The following is a 21,590-nucleotide window of genomic DNA, read 5'->3' on the forward strand; positions in this document are numbered from 1 at the left end:
GATAGGTAGTGTTGAAAGGCATCACAGTGGGATCATCTGGTCTAACCTCCTTGCTCAAACATGGTCAGCTGAGAAGACATTGCACAGGATTGCATCCAGACAGTTCCTGAATATCCCCAGTAACAGACAGTCCATAACCTCTCTGGGCAATCTGCTGCAGTGCACAGTTACCTCCACACTAAAGCAGTTCTTCTTAATATTCAGGTGGACCATCCTGTGCATCAGTTTTTCTTCCTGTTGCCTCTTGTCCTTTTGCTTGGCATAACTGAGAAGAGCCCAGTCCATCTTCTTTGCACTTTCCTTTCACTTATAGATATTGATAAGATCCCTTCTCAGTTGTCTCTTCTCCAGGTTGACTATGACCATTTCCCTAAGTCATTCCTCACAAAAGAGATGCTCAAGTCCCCTCATCATCTTTGTAGGCCTTTTCTGGACTTGCTCCAGGAGCTCCATGTCTCTCTTTTACTGGAGTCCAGAAATGGACACAGAACTCCCGATGTGGCCTCACTAAGGCTGAGAAGAGGGTAAAAATCACCTCCCTCAACGTGCTGGCCATGGCCCTTCTTATGCCCCCCAGGAAAGCACTGACAATCTTGGCTAGAAAGGCATGTGTATCAAGCACCAATAAATAAAAGAATCAAAACACTGTTCCACTCTTATGGTTCTCAGCACAAACTTTAAAACAAAAACCTCCAAAATAAATAGTATTGACTCCTCTTGTCTGTCTGTCTCCAACAGTCAACTTTCAGACTTCTCTTTTCAAGTCTTGTTTCCCTTCAAATTCAACGTTTTCATATGGGTGAATCTGTCATGGAAAGCAGCCAACTTCTTTATATACAGAAAATTAAAAGCAGTTTCCAGTTATTCATTCTTGGTCCAAACTCTCACAATATTCAGCCTAACAAGTGCAAGTTTAGCCTGGAATGTTTCCTGATTTACTTTAGTAACAGCAAAAAAGAATCCAATATTTTGTCTCTGGTAAGGCCTTGAAATGTTATCTACTGTAGATGCCTTTTCTGCCCTTCTTCCCTCTCACACTGTAAATTTCTAATACCTAGAAGCTAAAAATTTATTGATGTTCATAGTTCTTTGAAACTCAAATACTAAGAAATGGTCATAGTACAGGAACCTAACAAAACATAGTAGCAACTGTAATGCGTAGAACTAGTTTTTCTACACAGCCATAGAGAAAAACTGACAAATTTAGCTGTAACGACACAGACAAATCAGAAAAAAATGTTGCTGTTCCGTGCTGCAGAAATTGTTTGTAGCAATCAAGCTGGGATTTGTGAAAGAAACAATCAAACAAAATGAAGTAGACACTTCTGCTCCTGGAATTACCCTGATTTCACTGACATTCCATATTAGAGCTGCAATACTTGTAAGCTGAATTGTGAGTGAAATCTGACTTCCACCTCTGGGTGACATCTCGCAAGAGGCACAAGTGACAGGCTGGGTCTGTGATAGAACCATTGCAGAACAATTAAAAGAACATATGAAAGTTATATAGGCATTTTCTGCCTATATACCCTATGAAATCCAGAGTCACGTACATACCACAGGGATGAGTAAAGCATAAGAAACCACAGCTCCATCCAACTCACTCTAGTCTGTCTTGTATTTCATTAAATCTAGTTAAATTCCTGTTGACATCTATAGTATATTTATTCCTACAGCAGCTATGTGAGGCAGAGGCACTCTTTCCCAAAAAGGCATCATCAATGGAGTTTTTTTCCAAAACAACAGCTTTCTACTGTTGCAGACTGTACAAGGTTAAGATTTGTGTAAGTTTGCAAAGTAGAGGCTTTGTAATAATAGAATTATCTTCTAGGCTAATGCCCTTAGCAATGAATTATGCCATGTCTTGGGAAGTAATACAGCAAACCATTGTATTTTTAGCAATTCAAATTTTAACCCCATCAAAACTTCTTAATAATGCCCTTTTTCTCTGCAGGCTCCTTGCTTTCTATGATGTTACCCCTTTATCTAAATCCACAGTCACAGTTTGTTCATGAGTTCTCGTATGTTCCCAGTTTCAGATTAAATCCATAAATCTACTCCTGGGGCAAATATATTTCTGTAGTTGCAAAAGCCATATATATTATGGTTGGATAAAATTCTCAATCTTTATATTTCAGTGGTTTTAATTAAAAAAAAAAATTAAAATTTAAATTTATTTAATTTTAACTTCATAACCAGTAAGATTTTTTCATTAGTCATTTGCATATGCATATCATTATGTACTGCTTTTAAAATAGGATGCAATACTAGTGTGGTCAGAAGTAGGCACTGAGCCACTATTATTACTCTTACTATCAAGCAATAAATAGGCTACATGTATTACAAAAAATGGTTAATAATCAATAGGACTCATAAAGAAACAGACCACATAGTACAGTCAGTCAGTTTTGATGCTCAGACGCCCCTGTTATCTTTTGCCACTGCTGTAGTTCTTGGTAGAGAGATATGATGGCTGTTGCTTCTTTACAGAATCCAAAATAAGAACTTTGGTTTAGAGCACTCACTTTCAAAACACATGCATGCCCATTTCATGACCAGCAGTCTTGTAAATACATTACAAGAGAGTATGAAGGCAAAGAATATTATTTTGACCTGAGTTTTCATACTGCTTTTTGCTTTTCCTTGTTCCTCCACCCGATCTTCCTTTAGTTTGCAAGATTTATAATGGAATATAAAATGTCATTTTATGTTAATTTTCAACAATGTGGAAATTGTACATAAAAAGTCCTCCTATCAGTTAATAAACGCAGGACCTTATCTAAGGGGGTTGAGAACAGGTCCATGGTGCTGTTAAAAATGTTAAAACATCAATCTATCAATCTTCCTGTTTTCATTGGCTTGACTTGGAAGAATTTTTAAAAGATAGTATAAGGAACAATCATGGCATTAGAGATAAGAATTTTAAATACTGAAAAGGTTTGCTTACATCAGACTTCCTCTAAAAAAAAAAAAAGTATGTCCTTAGGGTTAATATATATGCACATGGTGTTGCTAGCTGTCTCAAACATTAATGTCCAAACTGTCTATAATGATTAAAATAGCTAATAAAATTATAGAAACTTTTTTTTTCTAGTAAACATTGAACTTTGGAGAATAACATGAAAAAAGAAATCTTCCTATCACCCTACAGTGCTTGGGATAGAGGATCAAGAAAAAAAAGTATTATAATTACACATTCCACAAATTTTCCTCTAAATTCTGTAAAGCTGTTTAATCATCTTCAATTCCTATAAACAGGCACCTAGTAATTTTGCAAACCTTGTAATGCCATTTAATATCAAAATACAAGACAATCATTTTCTGTCATAAAGCCAGCCCTGCAAACTGAAGAGTGTGATGTTTCATGAACCATCTCCAAATCCAGTGTTTATTCATTTCCAGATGACAAAACAAAATGTTCAGGTCGTTTGACTACTAATATTTTCTCCCCTGAGTATTATCTAGACAGTAGGCTTGGCAGTACATTAATATCCTCACCCCTCATGTGTGTTGAAAAAATTGAATACTGTTTTCAAAAACTTCTTACTGAAGTGCTACAGTTCAGGTGACATATATCTGAAGTGGAAGAAGCTTTCATCTTTTTTATGATTGTCTCTTGTGGGAGAAATTTTGCAGCAGCTTAACCTCATCTAAAAACTGTTCATGCAACTTTTCAAGGTTACCGTTAATTGAGCAAATTTCTGTGTAAATGCTGATTGAACAAAGCTAAGGCACCCAGGGCAGCACTAAAATGTGAATCAAAGGCATTCATAAGGTGGTTGACTTGAGTAGTAATTGATAACTCGTTGTGTGTGGCACTCCTGTTTCACTTATTCATTTCTTTAGTCTAATCTGTCATACCCTACATTCTCACATTACCATTTTATGGTCAAAATTCACAAACACAGCAGTCCACTTTTTTTTTTAAAAGTTTATAATGAAGAGCATTGGTACTATAGTGAGGCGCATTTGTAAAGAACTGTATTTACCTCTGCCAGAGAGGATCCCCTGCTTTACAACAATGTAGACCTTTAAGCTCTATAAAGCGAACTGGTTATGTTTAGAAAGAACTTACCACGTAAAACAGTGAGTCTCGTGGACACACTTATTTCGCCAACACTGTTGGAAGCCACACATTCATAAATAGCTTCATCTCGGGGTGTGCGCAGTGGCTGTATTCTGAGAACTGATCCAGATCCATCATCAAATTCTATTACCTATAAAAGGAGACAAAAGCTGTCACAGATGTTGTTACAAATACCTATTCCTCAGCTAATCTGTTAATGAACAATGGCCTGTTGGTATTGAAGTCACCAAACACAGATTCATTTCTCAAATTTATGTACCAGGACAAATTCCAGTCATATGAGAAAATGTTTAAGTGGCAACAAGCACTGCTGTTCAGTGAGTATTCAGTGGCCACTTTAATACAGCTTCAAGAAATACAGGACAACAAACAAACAAACAAACAAAAAAACCCCCCAAAACACCAACAAACAAGGGCTCTAAGAAAAAAGTCTGTGACTTATTGCTCTCTTATTCTGAAGTTCACCACCAATACCTCTCAATTCTCTTAGCTAAAGTACTTTACCTTCAAGTGACAGTTACATTCATTTTAATTGCTGCCACCTATATTCCCTCACAGAGTGCAGCTCACTCACTCATTTGGCTCCAAAGTTAGTAACTGTCTGCAATTTCTGAACTGAACAGGATGACTCAGTTTAGCTTTGTACCTAACCCACAAAATAAGTAAATTTATCCAACAAAACGATCATCTAGGAGACTAAATAATATAGCAAAACTTCTAAGATTTAGTTTTAAAATTGCAATAGCGATACACGAAGCAACAACATTTATATGAGAAAATTCACTGAACAGATCTTAACTCCATCTTGATCTGAAGTCAGAACCACATCAAATATTGGTGAATACTGCAATGCCCCATAGGTTCTGGAAAAACTTTCTTAATACTTATGTAATAGCAGTAATCTCTTTAATCTACTTTTTAAAAAAGAAATTTAAAAAATCACTGAGAGATATCAGTACTACCATCAGATAAATGGTACTTATAAACAAAGAACAGTCACAATTTTTTTTGTTTTTTTTTCCTCTACAAAATAATTAGTATCTGTTCATAATCTATATATACATGCACAAAGTGATTTACAGATATGTCTATCTGCACATCTGTTTGTATCCTTCTGTCTCATTTTCACACAAGTAACCTACGAGATCACTGTACATGTTTACAAAAGAGAGCTATAAAGTCCGGGGTTAGAAATGATGGTAAATATGCTCTGCATCTCCCTATTTTCATTGTAGGAATTTCTCAGTTTCTACTTAGTGTTGGGAGAGGTGAATGTAAGTTAAAAACCCCGGGGTATTTTTATACTGAATTTGTTTGATAACCCACAGGATATATTTTTCTTGTTCTTCCAGTAAAGCCATCCTAAACCAATCTAGATAAAACAAAATATCCACCTGATGTTAGCATTATTAAAGGAATAACTAGAATTTTCAATAAATTGACATTTATAAGGGAGAAAAAATTTTCCAAGTTTTTAAGTAGTTCCAAATCCTCACAGACATACTTAAAAAAGAGTAATTGCTATTGTTGAAACCTGAATGCTGAATAAATGTATCTGGACAGACACTGGAAACAACTGCAGCAGATTGGATTGGGCAAATACTGCAGAGATTAAGTTTCAAGTCTGATGTCTCAAAAATATGTATCATAAAAGGGATTTGTTTTTCATGTGAATAGTTCTCCCCTTTCCTGCACACCAGAGCTAGTAAATTCCTAACTGTTCCCTATCTACTGAATGAGATTTTATTTTTTTTATGACAGAGACTTTTTAATAAAAGCATTTTTGCACACAGGATAGAATGATGTAATTTTCAACTTTTATTTTTTTCTCTTTTCTGTTTGTTTTTTTTAATGTTCTTCTGAGCAGATTAATTCACAGCAAATTAAAGCAGATTTCTGTAATTCTTTTACTTGAATTAATTTGAAGGAAGAGGAGAAAGAAAGGATCCTCATTCAGAGTCTATATCTGCAATACAAATAAAAGCTGGAAGATTAATAGAGAAGACCCTCGAGATTTTACTATATATTTTATTTTCAGAAGCAATACCTAGCTTTCACTGCTATTGTCAATAAGTTGTGAGAATTAGCTGGTGAGCAAGAAATATCAATGACAATAGTCTTCAAATATATAAACAGTTAAGAGAGAGGAAATAAACTATTTTTTCCCCAATTGCTACATACATCAAGTTCTAGCAAGAGTTATGGTTTCACGTGGGGCACAAATACATGACAAGTTTCATGAAACCCTGTAGGAGACTGCTCAAGTTTATTGAATTACAACAAAGTAACCCCCAGCATCCCTGGGAAAGCAGGTGGATAAGATGGAATCCTTTCCACCTGTATTTACTATGTGAAGACAGGTGTTCAGGCAAAACATTTTGATGTCTGTCATCATTAAGTATCTCAGAGAAATATACAAAACATTCAACTAAATATTCTCTTACTGGTTCAGCTGAAAATCTCAAGACATTTCTTATTTCCCAAATGTTTCATATGTATTTTTTGAATCTCATTTCTACTGTAGTTCTTTTCTTATTTACAGATTCTATGTCATGAATTAACAGCCTTACTTTGAACAGCAAGAAAAGCTGTTTAAAATAATGATTTGGTATGCCTACATTGTAACTGCTCTGCTCAGTGGACATGTAAAAATTATAAAACACTTGGCAAGTGTCATCTATTTGTTTGAAATACACTCCATCTTCCTTGGCTATTCTGTTTGTTCAACAGTCCACTAAAGGCATTTTTAAAACATTTTAAGGTGTTTTTCATAGTTACATGCAAATAACTTTTATAGAAATAAAACTATTTTATGTTTGCTTATTCTTCCTAAAAACAGGTACACAGGTCCCTAGATAGCAATATATTAAGGAAATAAACCATGACATATTGCAGAATAACACACAGTAAACATACACAGGCCATCTTTCTCTGTTTAGAATTCACTTTGAGTGAAACTTCTGTAAATAGAAGAGGATAAATTGTGTAAAATTTATGATAAAACTTCTATGCTAATCCCTCTAGCCAATTACAGATCTGCATATGCTCTGCAAAGTGCAAACAGTTTTTGGCACTAGGAGGTAACATTTAAATTAATGATTTTGTTTTCATGTTGTAGTGAATACACAAGCCAGAAATTATAATGGTTAGTGAATGAATTCCAATGTCTTTAGATACTTATTAAACCAAAAAGCAAGAAAATAAATTTGGTTTATAGAAGAAATACAGTTCTTCTAAAAGAATCTAACCTGAAAGCCGGGACAAGCAGTCTTCACAAGTGCTAATAAAAATTAATATAGAGGATTTTAATATTCAGTTGGTTGTTAATAACTATAGTTAGATAATTTTCTCATAAAATGCATGTCACAATCATTTTATACACAAATCATTAATTTGAACAGTTGTTTTTAAGCAAACAGAAGTCTCATATCTAACACTGAAAACATTTAAGAGACAATTGTACACTCTTAGTGCCAGTTTTGATAACTCTTCCAAGAGCTTTTCCCCCTTTTTCTGAGTTTTTTCTTCATATTAAAGGTCAATCCATATTTGACATTAATTATTCTTGCCGCTACAAGAGGGAATAATACTTGTGTTCTTATTTCCCCCAAATAACCAGAATCTTTTGAACAGATTATTTTCACTGTTCCCTTTAACTGAAGGCTGTGGAGAGAAACATCTTCCTCCAAGCCTTTTCCTCATTCATTGTTAAGAAAAATATCAAAAGCAAGCAAGTTTTACTGGAGTAGCAGTTTCCTCTTTAATGGTTCTATGCACAAGCAGTTTTCAAAATTAAGAACTTCATTTGAGTATTCCTACCAAATTATCCCTGATAGTCAATTCTCTTCTGCTAAATCACCATTAATAAAGCACACGTAGTGGGATTAAAAACAAAGTTGGAATAAAATGTTTTTCAGAGGAACAGAACAATGGACCTAATACCTCAAATCTCTGGTTGCTGACTTTCTTTCCTTTTTTGTTCCAGACAATTTTAGGTCTTGGATCTCCTGTGGCTTGACAGATGAATGAAGCAACTCCTCCTGAAACCCCTGTCTGGTCAACGGGAGTTCTTGTAAACTTTGGTGGTGCTGAAACAGAAAAAGAAATTAACCATATTAAACCAAGCAGAACATAGATTTAAAAAAAGTCACATAAAGATTTCAAAATTTAAAAAAAGGAAATGCTTTGCTTCTCCAGGGCTATCATTCACCTGCATGAGAAAGCACTATTTAAAAAAACCTAAAAGGTCAGGAAAGTACTTATAAATTTTACTAGTGAAATTTGTGTTAAAACCGAAATTTGATGGCATCGGAATAGCAAGCTCACACATTGTATTTTATCACCATGATAAATAAAAAATCCAATTTAACTTCTGGTGCAAAAGGAGTTCATCAATCAACTGGAATAATATCACAATTAGCTACTTGATGTTGTGATCACAGGGTGTCATGAACACAGGAAGCTCACCTTTGAGACATTAAAATCAGTGACATTTAGGAGAGAGCATTTGTAATTTTGCTTGTTGGAGGTAAATTATTATGTATTAAGAGTCCAGGCAAAAAAGATTGCATCAGAAGAGAGATTTATGCTTGGGCACAGTTTTGTCTATAGCTCCTGTTCACTCCCAAATTCTACTATGTCAGAAAGGAGAACTAAAAAAAACGATCCAACTATTGCAACTAGTAGAGAGGGAGGGAAATGAAGAAACAGTTTTGAAAGTATGAAACGGCATGTAAATTAATTTTTATTTTTCCCTTCATTTCTGCTACAACAAATTGAAATCATTATTTCACTAGTGGTGAGACTAAATTTTCAATTTTAGAGCAACACAATGCATGACTTCTAAATATAAGATACCAAAATTCTTAAGATAACACCTAAACAATTCAAATGTATTTAAAATTTCCTCTAGATCTTTACATAATTGTCCTTCTTAGCAAAAGAATTTCTAAAGATACATTACCTTCAATCAGGTAATGATTGAAATGATATGATGTGAGAACTTAGGGACAATAAGCAGCAAAACCCCGAGGTCTTTCCTATGAAGCCATCCTCCACAGTAGTTGCTTTATACCATCTGTTGCAATTCATTTTTCTTCTCATCTTCATATATCAGCAGTCATCTCCTTTATGTTTCCTACCTCTTCTTTTTTCTTCACTTTCCTCTCCTAGCTCTGACAGGTATGTCCTGTACTGTGCCAGTTTTATTCCTATGCTGCTGCTCTTTAGTTCTAGATGTCTAACCCCTTATTCTGCAAAACTGTTCTTTCTATAAGCACCATTTCCTGTCAGAATGTTTATTTGAATGCAAAAAACTCAATGGACTACTGTCATGCATGCATGCAACACTGGAAGAAATCCTGAAACAGTTTAAAATGTCAAGATGCCATTTTACAAAATGAAATTAGGGAAAATTTTTACCCTATTCCTAATGTAAGAAAAGGGCACTTAAAACAACATATAACACTCCTGGAAATCTGCACGCTCTTTCTTTAATAGACATGTGAAAAAAATGTGTTAGCTTTTAACATCTGAGAATGAACAAGGGTCCTAGAAGTACCCACTCTGCAAATTTTCTCAGCAAAAATGTACTTGAACCAAAATGCAAGAGCACATCTCAGCAAAACAGTGTACTACTACTGCCATGGGTAAATTATGAAAGAACTTCTCTGATGTCAAAAATTGCCAAAACCTTAGCAAATAAAACACTTTAAGTGAAAGTGCTACAACTCTCCTCCAATATGAACACTTTCACTTTAAGTGAAAAAAATAGAGATCCTTTCCCAATCCACAGATCTCATGTCTGGACCACAAAAAAGGCAAAAATGTATTCTGATGAAGAGCATCTGGGTTTCAACAAAACTGCTCTCTCTGAACCCTTTTTGTTTTAACTCAGCACTGTGATACATAAAGAGACTTGACTGAATCTGATATACTGACATTCTGTGGCACAAGTTGCAATTGTGGGCCACCAAGTGAAAAAAGAAAAGCTGCCATTCTCCTTTAATTTTTTTTTTTTTTTTTACATTCTGTGAATTCACTGTTAGAACTCAAACCACTCAAACTCTTCATGAAGCAGCAGCCTAATTTCTATGAGGTTGAACTCTGTAAAGTAAATAAATTTTACTTTACAAGAGTCCACAGTAACTGTAACAGCAAATAGCACACCTAGCAACAAACTGAATTAAAAATCTTCCACCATACTTAACTGTTCTAAGGTGTACAACTAGTTTTCCAGCAATTTCTTACATTAAACTGTCCAAAATCTGGTGAAGGACTATAGGACTACAGCTGCTACGACTCCTTACAAAAACTGCATATTAGCTTCTGCAGAGCATTATTACCTATATTGTGGAGTTGCAGAAATACGGCTGAATACTTAACATAGCTCCAGCTACCTGAACAGTATTTTTTCCATCTGGTGTGAATTTTTGCTAGACCAACAACTAGTAAAGCTGCTGTTTATTAACCACCTAGCATTAGAGGCATAGCATTAGACAAAGAAAACAAGAGCAGTTGTACATAATGATGCAATTTTCAACTTGTGGACATTTTTCAAGGAAAACAAGGTTTTAAGGCTGTACATAAAATCCACTTTCTTGTATGATGTGACTAATATTATCAACATCAATAAAAAAGCTTCACAGGCCAGTATAGGATGGAAGTGGGATGATCTTTGTTTTTCTCTTAGACTATTACCTAGCCAAAAAAACCCCATAAGGTATGTATCTATCCAGTCAAAGCTTCTTTTTACATAAGTAAGTAATTCCTATAAAAAACACTGCCACAACTCTCCTCCAATATGTAGCACTGGAAGTAAATCAGCTACTTTTCAAGTATCATATGATATCAGAGAAGATAAATTAATCTTAGAACATAAATACATTTATAAAATTATCTGCCATGGAGACAGGTAAGTACTATGAAATCCCTCTTTTTGTTACTCTATCAAAACATTCATCTTGTTACATATAAAGCAACTACCATCAGTGTAAGAGTATGTGAAATCACAACCCAGCAGAAGCAAACATGAAAAGTAGTATTTATTGCTTTATCTTTATAAAGGTTGTTAATTAAGGTTTGACACAAATTATCTCCACAATTAATGTTGTCAGTTTCTTGACATTGATTGTGACCTAAGCTGCTAGACACTCTGACAGCAAACACAATTAAACTGCACAGACAGTAGTGCTTATTAACATGAGGGCAATTTTGATTGAGAACTGACAACTATTTTCGATCTCCCTTAACAACAGCAGTGCATAGTTCAAGAAAAACTCTCCACAACACAGTTCATTAAGCACAGCAACAATCTATATGGAAACCTTCTACTGTAATTAAATCTGCCAAAAAATAAGATGTAATATGTTATCAGCTATGATACCAGAGTCTTTCAGCACTTTTGGAACTCTCCTTGGTAACACCAATAAATGCAGTTAAAAGAACAAGAAGTGTAATTAAAATAAAATAAATGAAATTCACTTAAAATCAGCATCTCATATTTCTGCCCTTAAATTCTCTTAATAGCATCATAAAAATTGCTGCAGTATTTTCTTTTAAATACAAGAACAAGCCAAGTTTTGCTTGTTTATATACCAGTACCTACTCAGATATTGATACGAATAGTGAATTTTGATACCTTGTCAAGATAAAAAGAAAAAAATAATCAGAGTGGGAGACACCCATTACTTGGACTTCTGAAGAGTACCACAAGCTTTGTCATACAGGAGCTGAGGGCTCCCACCATTTCTTGCTCAGTATGCACTTGCTGAGACTCTTGAGAAGCTGAAGTGACAACTATTAAACACTGCAAATTACACTTAATATATGACAGAAATTGAATTTATTGCTAGCTCACCTTAAATACACTGAGCTTGCATTTATTTACTTTACAGAGTTCAACCTCATAGAAATTAGGCTGCTGCTTCAATGAACAGTCAAGCTGTCCCCTCAGGGGCCACAACTTCTGAAATGAGAGATGGTTTACCACTATCCAGATAGAAGCGGAGTTTTTTTGCACATTATGGCTCCACAAAATATATTTTTAAAGTGACACTAAAATAACTTATTTTGATTGGAATATTTTATTATCTTGGCATGAGCATAAGATATTTCTTTCTTCCCTTCTGTGCCTCTACATTGACTTTCTAAAGTTTAAGTAGAATTCTGAAATAGTGAATGGAATTAATTAATTCACATTTCATCATGTTATAGAATAATCCATTTTAAAGATGCTGTTCTGTTCTCTGCGCTGTGCTTTAAGGATACGTAATACTTTTCATCTGCACTCAAATAAAATGTCTCACAAAATACTTTTGAAATTCCTATTTCAGCCCCCTTTTTTCCACAGCTACTGCAAACTATTCTTGCGTAGAGACATTTTTATGGACATACTTCTCTATGAAAAAGTGAATACGAGTATAAGACTTCACCTTATTTAAAGTGAGAGCTAATAGGATGCCTGCAGTCCAATCACATCTAGCTCAGCATGTGAACTTACTATGGACTGATATGTAGAGGACACAGACCCTAATACATTTGTTTCTAGATTCTCTGTTTGGGGTGTATGAGAGTTGGTAGTATAAAATAATTCAATTTAGGACTAAACTTCATCATACACCTGAAATATGAAAAAGTTTACTAGGTCAGAATAAAAAAAAATCATATAATACTTTATCCTTTGTAAGCATATATAGCAAACATTAATAAAGACATAAGAAAAAATTTAAAATGCAGAGACACTTATTTCAAATGCCTCATTTGCTTATAAATCCACACATATTTGAGGAGACTCCTTAAAAATTTCAGTAACTTTTTCAGTTATAAAGACTCATTTTGTACCAACAAAAGTTGGAAGATGACAATCACAACTGTTCCCATAAAATGTTTTCAGGACAGACTCAGAAATGTAGGTTGACAGCAGTGTAAACAATGTGGTCTGGCACACATATAATCATAACAATAATTTGCACTTAGCATAGTCTTACTGGTCTAGCAGCAAAAAGTTTCATGGGATATGCAAATGAACACACTCCGAGTAAAAAATTCTGTAGTGATTCTTCCCATGTCAAATTACACACCAAGAAATTTATGACACAGTAAAAATCCAAATAAACAAAATTAAAAAACAACCACCAAAAAACCCCCAAAAACCCAGCCAAGAAAATAAAATCCCACAAACCAAACCAAACCAACACCTTTATCTACCCCATTTCCCATTTTGCATCTGTCACTGTATTCCACACACTTAGAAGACAATGGTATATATTCTAAATGAAAAGGCCATAGACTGGTTCGTATTTAATGACGGTGAAGGTGGTGAAGAATCCTGTACAGGTACAAATGAACAAATAGGCAAATGTTGCACATAATCACTGTCTGATAGTGTATTGATGCATTACAAATTACATGATTTGTTATCATTTCCACAATTCTTTCATTAGTTAATATATTGAAATACTTTTTTATATATACACAGTACTTAATAGAAAATTAATAGAAATTTCAAAACACCCTTATATACAGCATTAGCAGCTAATTTACTCACTAGTAATAATTTGTGACATCAGACTGATCATTTTGAAACTAATTGTTCCACCTTAATTCTAACCTGAACTTACAGAGGACCTGCACATTAGCTATGTGAGAAAAGCTAATTAGTTTTTATTTCTATAAGGACAAGAAATAATTTGTATTAATGAAATCTCTATAAAGAAACTCCTACGTTAACAAGTAGTATGCTCCTAAAAGCTCTTGTCTGTCAGTCACAAGCTGTGAAATTTTTCAGTTTCTCACTGTGAATGTCTTAAAACTGCCCCAGCCTTAATATCCTTCAGCAAGAGGAATACACACAATACAGTCTTCAGATGTCATCATACTCTGAGCAGTGGAATGGTTTTAATGGTAATAAGAAAAGTCAACCCTATCTTTTGTATTTTCAAATTTCCTGCAATGCAGTGTCAGTGTAGTAGGCTGACCATTAGGTTCATTCCTCCCTGAAATATGAAATCAAATTGCAGACTTACAGGTAATGTTTCACAAGTAGGATAGGTAGGTTACATTTTCCAAAAGGTCTTATGTTAAAATAGCACACATTTAATGTGTACCTCTAAGCTCTGCAAACCTTGTTACCAGCTCATTTCATTGTGGATTATGTACGCTTTTTTAGAGACAGACATTATCTGAGCCCTAGGGACATGGGAGGTATATGAACTAACACAGACAGCAGCAGACGTTTATTTGCCAACTAATATCATTCACACACACACATGTTCATTTTTAGCTTATAATAACTGAGAGAATGACAAAGGCTTTCAGAAATACAAAGAACCTATGTAAAAAACCTGTGAAAAAAAGCCTTTTACTAATAGTAGAGACCAATACATTAATATTTGAAGTAGAAAGAAGCTGAAGAAGTATACACTGCTGTTCTGTTTCTATTTAAACTGTTGCAGGCAACCGACTAACAATTTAAGCTGGTTTCATGAAACATTTTTGGCACATTTGTTGTAAAACTTGGGCCAACCATTAACTACTGCCTTATCAGAGAAACACTGTGCTAAGCCTAACAGTAAGCCAGTGCTTACAAGCTATCATAGTCAGTCTCATACATTATTAGACTAAAGGAAAAACCTCCCAAAGCCAAGCCTACTACCACACCCATGCCCTCTTGCCTTCATTCCTCAAATTGGGTGCACAGCATTGGCTATCAGTGCTACATTTGTATTAGCTTAAATACAAAATTTAACCTTCGTTTAAATACTGCTACAGAAAAGGAAAGTGATATACATTTGCTTCTAAACTTTCCCTTACTTATTCCATGGTCTATTTGGTTCTTTACACACAAAAATCCTGGTTTACACTAGAGCTCAAGAAAAGAGAACCAGGATGTTTGGTTCTAGTATTTAACTAACCTAAGCACTGAAAGATGCAGACATATGACTAAGTAATACTCACCATCCAGTAAATGCATAATGGGGTAAGAATTTTCCCTTTTTTTTCCCCATGCCCATAGGAATTCCAGCACTATCAACACACTGTTCATGATATTAACTCACCTGCAGATATGCCTTCAAGTCATAAACAGCATATGTTCAAATTCACATTGCAAAACAAAATAGTATAAGCTTGTGAATATACACAGTATTTATCACAAAAATATATATGTAAAAGCTAGGTGGAACTTAATTTACCTGAGTTAGAAAGAGGACCTTGCTAGTAAATCCAGTACTAAACCTTCTTTCAGCAGCAAATAAAAACCATGAAGTCTCTTGAATCTAAAAGGTTAGTGACGTGCACCACTTTATCCCCCAGGAATATTACATAACCTTGTCATATTCACTAATTTAACAAAAGGAAATTCTGCTTCAAAGCTCTCTACTGCTCCTTTTTCAAATTTTAATGTCTGCAGACTGCATATGAATTATTTGGTAACCAAGAGCTGACACTCCTTTTCAATGTGTAAAGAAAACGCAGTAAATTTTAAAATGCCAGGCAAGCTGATATCTTTCCAGAGGAGTTTTACTCCAAGAGAAAGGTAGGAATAAACAAGACACTACAAGTTTCAATTAGGGACTTGGAATATCTGGGTTATGACTAGAGAGATGACCTTTAGAAGTGTTTCAGTCTTACTAAAACCCTCAAAATACAGGTACCAAAATGAGGAAGCATAAAATTGGGGCACTGTAACAATGAAGTGAAACTTCCACTCATATTTTATTTATCTAAAAACAACAAAATGCGTATCTTGCCATTTATGCTGATTACTGACTGTGAAAGCAAAATCAACTATCTAGTAATACTACTGACTCTACGTACTAATATGATTCAGTGTTAATGCCTGACAACACATCCACATAAGCAAATTCTCTTAATTCCTATTCAAGCAGAAGAATGCTTGTGTCTAATCAAATCTCACAGCCCATAGGAACATATGCAATATAGGGAATTAAGGGGTTCAAGATTACTTTCTACTTGCAGAACAGCATTAGGAGATGACATGACTTGACATAAGCATAATTTATTGAGAAAAACTGGTAAAAAAAAAGATAGTATCATTAAGGCTGCTACAAGGTAATAATAATTTAAAAACCTAGTTAGGAGAGACTCATAAATCTCTTTCCTTCTTACTAAGTTAAGCCTGCTTCATCCCAAAACTTGATCAACACCTCCTTCTGGTAATTATAAACCAACATTTACCATTTACCTACAAAGATCTGTTATATACAACCTAAATTAGATGTCCAGCCAAGTAGACAGAATATATACTCCTCTTACCAGCAAGCTCTGTGAGCTGTGCAATGCAGCCACCTTCAGCTGTACTGTAAGACAGGTTAGCAAGGCCCGTAGGATGATGCACTGCTAATACATAAGCAGACATTCATAAACTAGGTCAGAAAACTGTTTATAGATATTAAAAAAGATTCAGTGACTAAAGGCCCCAGTGGATTGTCCCAGTTCCTTGCCTACAAGTCACTTACGATACATCAGTGTTGTTAGCACAGCGCAAGCAGCCTGCTCTGGGATATGGCTATGTAGACATAAAAACACTGATTAGAATGTATTTACACTGGCAGTATTTTTGATACTGTGTATTTTCTGAGTCCTGCTGTGTGTAGGTCCTGTTGCAAATAACAACCACATTTTTTTGTCATTAAGGTCAATGCACTGCAAAAATGCAAGAAATACTAGTTGCAAAGTGCTCAAGACTCATCTGCTCCATGAACCTCTACAGGGGCTAAATTTGTTCTAGATTGTCTCTAGGAAAGTTAGGCCAGTATAGATCTGAAGCATATTGAAGCATGTAAGAATATGAGAACTAAAACCTCATACAAAGATATGCACAACAGAAGTGTTGCCAGATAACAGATTTGATTAAAAAACAGAAACATAACCAAAAGAAACATATCACCACATAAAGGTAAACTTCTAATCACTACAAATTCACTTCTGTTTTAATTCTGACATAAAATAGCACCTAATACAATAATACCTATTCTGCCACCTATTACCTAAAGTCACTGAAAACACAATTATTTGATGTCCTGTATATCAGTGTAGCGTTGCACTTGCTTTACAAGAAATCTTCCATGGTTAGTCAGGTTACTTCTGTAATTTTTAATATAATTTTCAGTGGTTAGAGACACATCTAAGATAACCTGTAGTGCTGTGCCTAGCTTACATCTATCTCATCTCTCCCTCAAAAATGTACCTTCCATTCTTGTCTTTAACATAAATTTATTCTTCTTTTAAAAAGAGATACCAAGAAATCATAATGCTACTGATACTCAGTCAAGAACATGCTATTGAAAGAATGGCATAAGACTTTGTAGGACACAATAAAACCCTTTTTCTTAAAATAAATAAGGAAAAAAAATTACATTTGACCTGGCACAGAGATTTTCCCTCTGAGATCTGTCAACTGGAAAGCATGATTCATGCCCATGTTTGAAAGAAAAATAGAAATTATTAAAATATTATTAACAACAAGGACTTTATTCTTTGTTTTCTTGCAAAGGCATATAGGTCTTTACAACTATTATAAAAATAATTTTTAAAAAATAGTGTCAGTCACAGTCATGCTTTCCTTTTAAGTTCATATCTAAGTAGTATGAAGAAAACAAATCCACTGAAGTTTAGTCTCAAGAGACAGAACTGGAAGTCAGAAGCACTGAAAGTGGCAGCTGGCTCCTGGACAGAAGGGAAGGCTGACAGCCAAAACTTTGTAATTCTAATCCCATCTCTGTTAATTGCTTGCTGTTTAGCTTCAGGCAAATTACTTAACCTCCGTGTCTCAATTTACTTAATTCCAGGATTATGCTACTTAGATTATGTCAGAAAACATAGGGAGGAGTATTACAGTTGTTACTGCCACTGTATTTACAAAATTTGTGCAGGGATTTGTGCTTATGCACTGAATGAAATGTTCCAGTTCAAGTCCTACCTACTTACAACGGGTGACACTTCTATCAGTGCAAAGAGGACAAAAATGAACAAACAAACTACACTCAAATCTAAACTTGAAGTGTCAGTAGAAATTGGTACCTATTTGAAAAACTTATTAGTCTTGGAAAACTGCAGTCCTCTGCATATCAGTATTGCAAATTGTTGGTTTAATTAGCACTCTTTTCTCTAAGGAAATGAGCTCACATTGCACAAGTGTACTGAGTAAAAACTGCTTATTTTGACACTAAGAAGTATGTACTCAAAGGAGTACTAAGAGGTATGTACTTCCATAAATGAAATAAATTATTTCTGCAAAATGTATCATTCTGCATCATAATTAAAATTCAGTGGTATGTGATTAATATTGTGTGTGTCCATTTAAATATTAGAATTGAATGCTTTAATTAAGAAACCATGTTAATTGTAACAATCACTTAAAATATTCACCTAGATAACAGTAAATATGTGTATATATGCTTGGATCTAATATGCACATTCAGAAATTAGAGATTTAAGGAAATTGTATTTTCCACATCAAGCTTCAACGACCTCTTGAAAGTATACTTGAAAATGGCTGACTGTTTGTCCATCAAAAGAATTGAGAACCTTGGTTTGCGGTCAATGGATTCAAATTTCTGCATGTCTTTATTTCAATGGCCTATTCAAAATATAGAAAAATATCAAGTGATCAATCATTGCACTCCATCAACAGAGCTACTATCTTCTTATAGAAAGATTACAAAAGGTAGAAGATAACCTGCATTGTTTAAAAAATTATTTTTTCTCTGATTTTTTTTCCTTCTGTATATAAAAACAACCAGAAATTAACTCCTCACAACAAAACTGAAAGTACTGACAAAAATTCTTATGAGGTTAGATTACTAAAGTTGGAGATGCAACAAATACAGCAGGGCACCAAACAGAACACAAAATATCTGGTCTCAAACATCCAAATAAAAAATAAATTGGGCTGTGGAAAGAGAGGAGTAAGAAACAAGATTAAAAAAAAAGCTCACTACATAAAAAAAAAAAAAGCTAAAAAGAAGCAGAAATTAAGTCAAACAGGACAGAAGGATAACCTAACTCAAGATTAATCTCAGGTCTACTGAAGTAAAAATTTAAGCAAAAATAAGATCTTTACATATTACCATAATGCCAGTCACTCACATATCTGTAAAATATTAAGAATGTTTGAAAACTTCGATTTCAGTGTATATAAAAGTTGCTTGCTCTCAAGGGCTGTCTAGAAAGTTGTAATTTAATCTTTATGTTCTTTAACATGTAATGCCTCTCATAAAATAATAGTAAAACCCCTTGAATGAATTACTGTATTGTTCATAAATCACAAGAATCAATTACTACATGTATTGTTCCTTCACTGAATGCCTTTAGAAAAGCAGCTTCTGGTTGTTCAATAATTTGGCATCTTACTGTGTCATAAGCTGGCACACACAACTGGAAAAAATTCTAATTAGAGTTAGCAATAAATGTTGAGAAGTTAGACTTTTATGCTTGCTCTTGTAAAACAAATCCTCTTTTAAAAGTAGACAGCTTTCAAAAAACTCCAGAAAAAAAAATCTTGGAAGGTTTTGGTTTCATTACCCTTAACTTATCACTGCAATAGTAACAATATAATGTAACACAATATATGGTACCAAAACAAAAGGAAGGTGGGGAAAATAATTAATATAAAATTATTATTGACAGAGATGAAAATCAGCTCACTGAAGTACCGGGTATATATTTTATGTGTTTGCCCTTAACCCCAGCAACACTTTTACTGATTAAGAATAATATATATAAATGTTTGTGTGCTTTCTTCCGCCTCAATAGACAGCTGTATCGTAAATTAATACGAACATGCTTAACTTTAGTATCTGCCTGTAGCACAACAACACTGTATATAAAAGTATATTGTTGTGATTGTTTAATTAGTTGTGCATGAGTATACAGGAACATATCTGGGTTGAGTTAAAAGACATAGAGTTTTCACTCTTCCTAATGCAGGAGCCACCACTGGTCAAGGAATTCCAACCTGCGGTATCAGAAGCTGCAAACGTAATGATCTAAGCCTGTTTATTTTTAAGGTTCTTACTTACTGGATGTAGTAGTTTCCCTGAAGTTGTTCCCTGTTACTAGGACAGGAGTAGTAGGATGTTTCCAACTGTTCCTTCCTAGAGACAAAAAAGCTATATGCCCAGATATGGAGATAGAAAAAATGAGGAAATTAATATAGTGTATACAAGACCAGGTTATCAGGGAATTATTCTATATTCTAAATATCAATTCAGAAGAAAGAAATACAGAAAAAAATCTTGAGGTAGCTTAATTTAAAGAAGACATACTTCACCTGTAGTTTAGAATTGCTGTTTTTTCAAGGAAATAATCATGCTTTCACACCCAGGTTACAGATTATCAGTCATGTAAAAATAACCTGAATTTATAAAGCTGACTATATGACGCAATATAGAAAAAAAAAAAAGAGTACAAGAAAAAATGAAAGACGATTTTTTGCATTTGAGAGCATAAGACTAATGTGTATAACACCAGGAAAAAAACTCCCAACACTTTAAATAGTGTCAAAAGCATCCCTCACCTTTGAGTTTACCCATACTGCAGTAATCTTGTAATTACAGTCATATACACATGTTCTAGTCTGTTTTAATTAAGGTAAGGCAAGACAATTAACTGTTAGCCACAGATCCCTCAAGCAGGCAAAACAGTAACTACATGGACCTTGCAGACAAGCAGGCTATGCTGTCTGCCTAATGGTTAAGGTAGCCGGAGCGTATCTATCTGTACACTCATAACTATGTTCAACTTCAAAACTGACACAACTATCCAACAACGAACTTTCAAATTCCTTATAATTTCTCATCCAAAAACCTACACCAATCCATACTCCATTATGCACACTTAGCTCCCTTGCTTTCTGCAATCCATTACAAAGATATTAGTTTTGTCACTATCAAAATGAGGTTTCATACAGGTGTGTAAATCTTTCCATACTGGTGACCTCCAAGTTCAAATCTCCTGTAACACCTGAATGTCAAACTTCTTTTTCAATTCACCAGCGCATTTTCTTTTTTCAAGTGGAACTGAGTTCTTTATCCGAGACATATCTTGAGCCTCCCCTGTTCTCTCAGATCTGAGAATTTAAGCCCTTTCTGATCGAAGTAAGGGCTTATTTCTTAAGCTTTCTGATCGTTTCCCAGTGAATGCTTCCACCATGCCCTCAATTTCTTCCTTATCTTGTTTACAGGTGATTCCTCTGCACCACAGCAAAGGAGTATGAAATTAGTTCAACGGCTAAAGCATTACACTGTTAAAAGGCAGGATCCCTATGACGAAGTAATTTTAATTGCCAAACACTGCAAATAGAAGAAATATTTGATCTTGCACTGTATAGCCAGAGCCAACTCTCTGCATCATTGTTATTTGAAAATACTCATGCTCTTCCTCACATTCTGATTCACTGTGACCTTTCAGGACTGAATAAATTAACCTCTTCTGAAAGAAATAAAAGGACAATGAAAGTCAAGCAGGTGTACATAGTTTT

At 34.5% G+C, this 21,590-nt stretch overlaps 1 protein-coding gene across 27 annotated transcripts in view; it reads right to left on the reverse strand.

Moving 5' to 3' along the window:
• The window catches only part of PTPRD (protein tyrosine phosphatase receptor type D), a 1,155,490-nt gene that overhangs the window by 213,148 nt on the left and 920,752 nt on the right, over positions 1-21,590 (reverse strand). For all 27 annotated transcript variants that reach the window (XM_064404736.1, XM_064404735.1, XM_064404734.1 and 24 more), the window contains 2 exons: positions 8,030-8,175; positions 4,076-4,217 (listed from right to left, as the gene is read on the reverse strand). In XM_064404736.1, coding sequence (XP_064260806.1) covers positions 4,076-4,217; positions 8,030-8,175 — 288 coding nt within the window. The remainder of the gene's footprint in view (positions 1-4,075; positions 4,218-8,029; positions 8,176-21,590) is intronic.

The sequence above is a fragment of the Passer domesticus genome, chromosome Z (genome assembly GCF_036417665.1).
Source record: "Passer domesticus isolate bPasDom1 chromosome Z, bPasDom1.hap1, whole genome shotgun sequence".
In the NCBI taxonomy this organism is placed as follows: Eukaryota; Metazoa; Chordata; class Aves; order Passeriformes; family Passeridae; genus Passer; species Passer domesticus.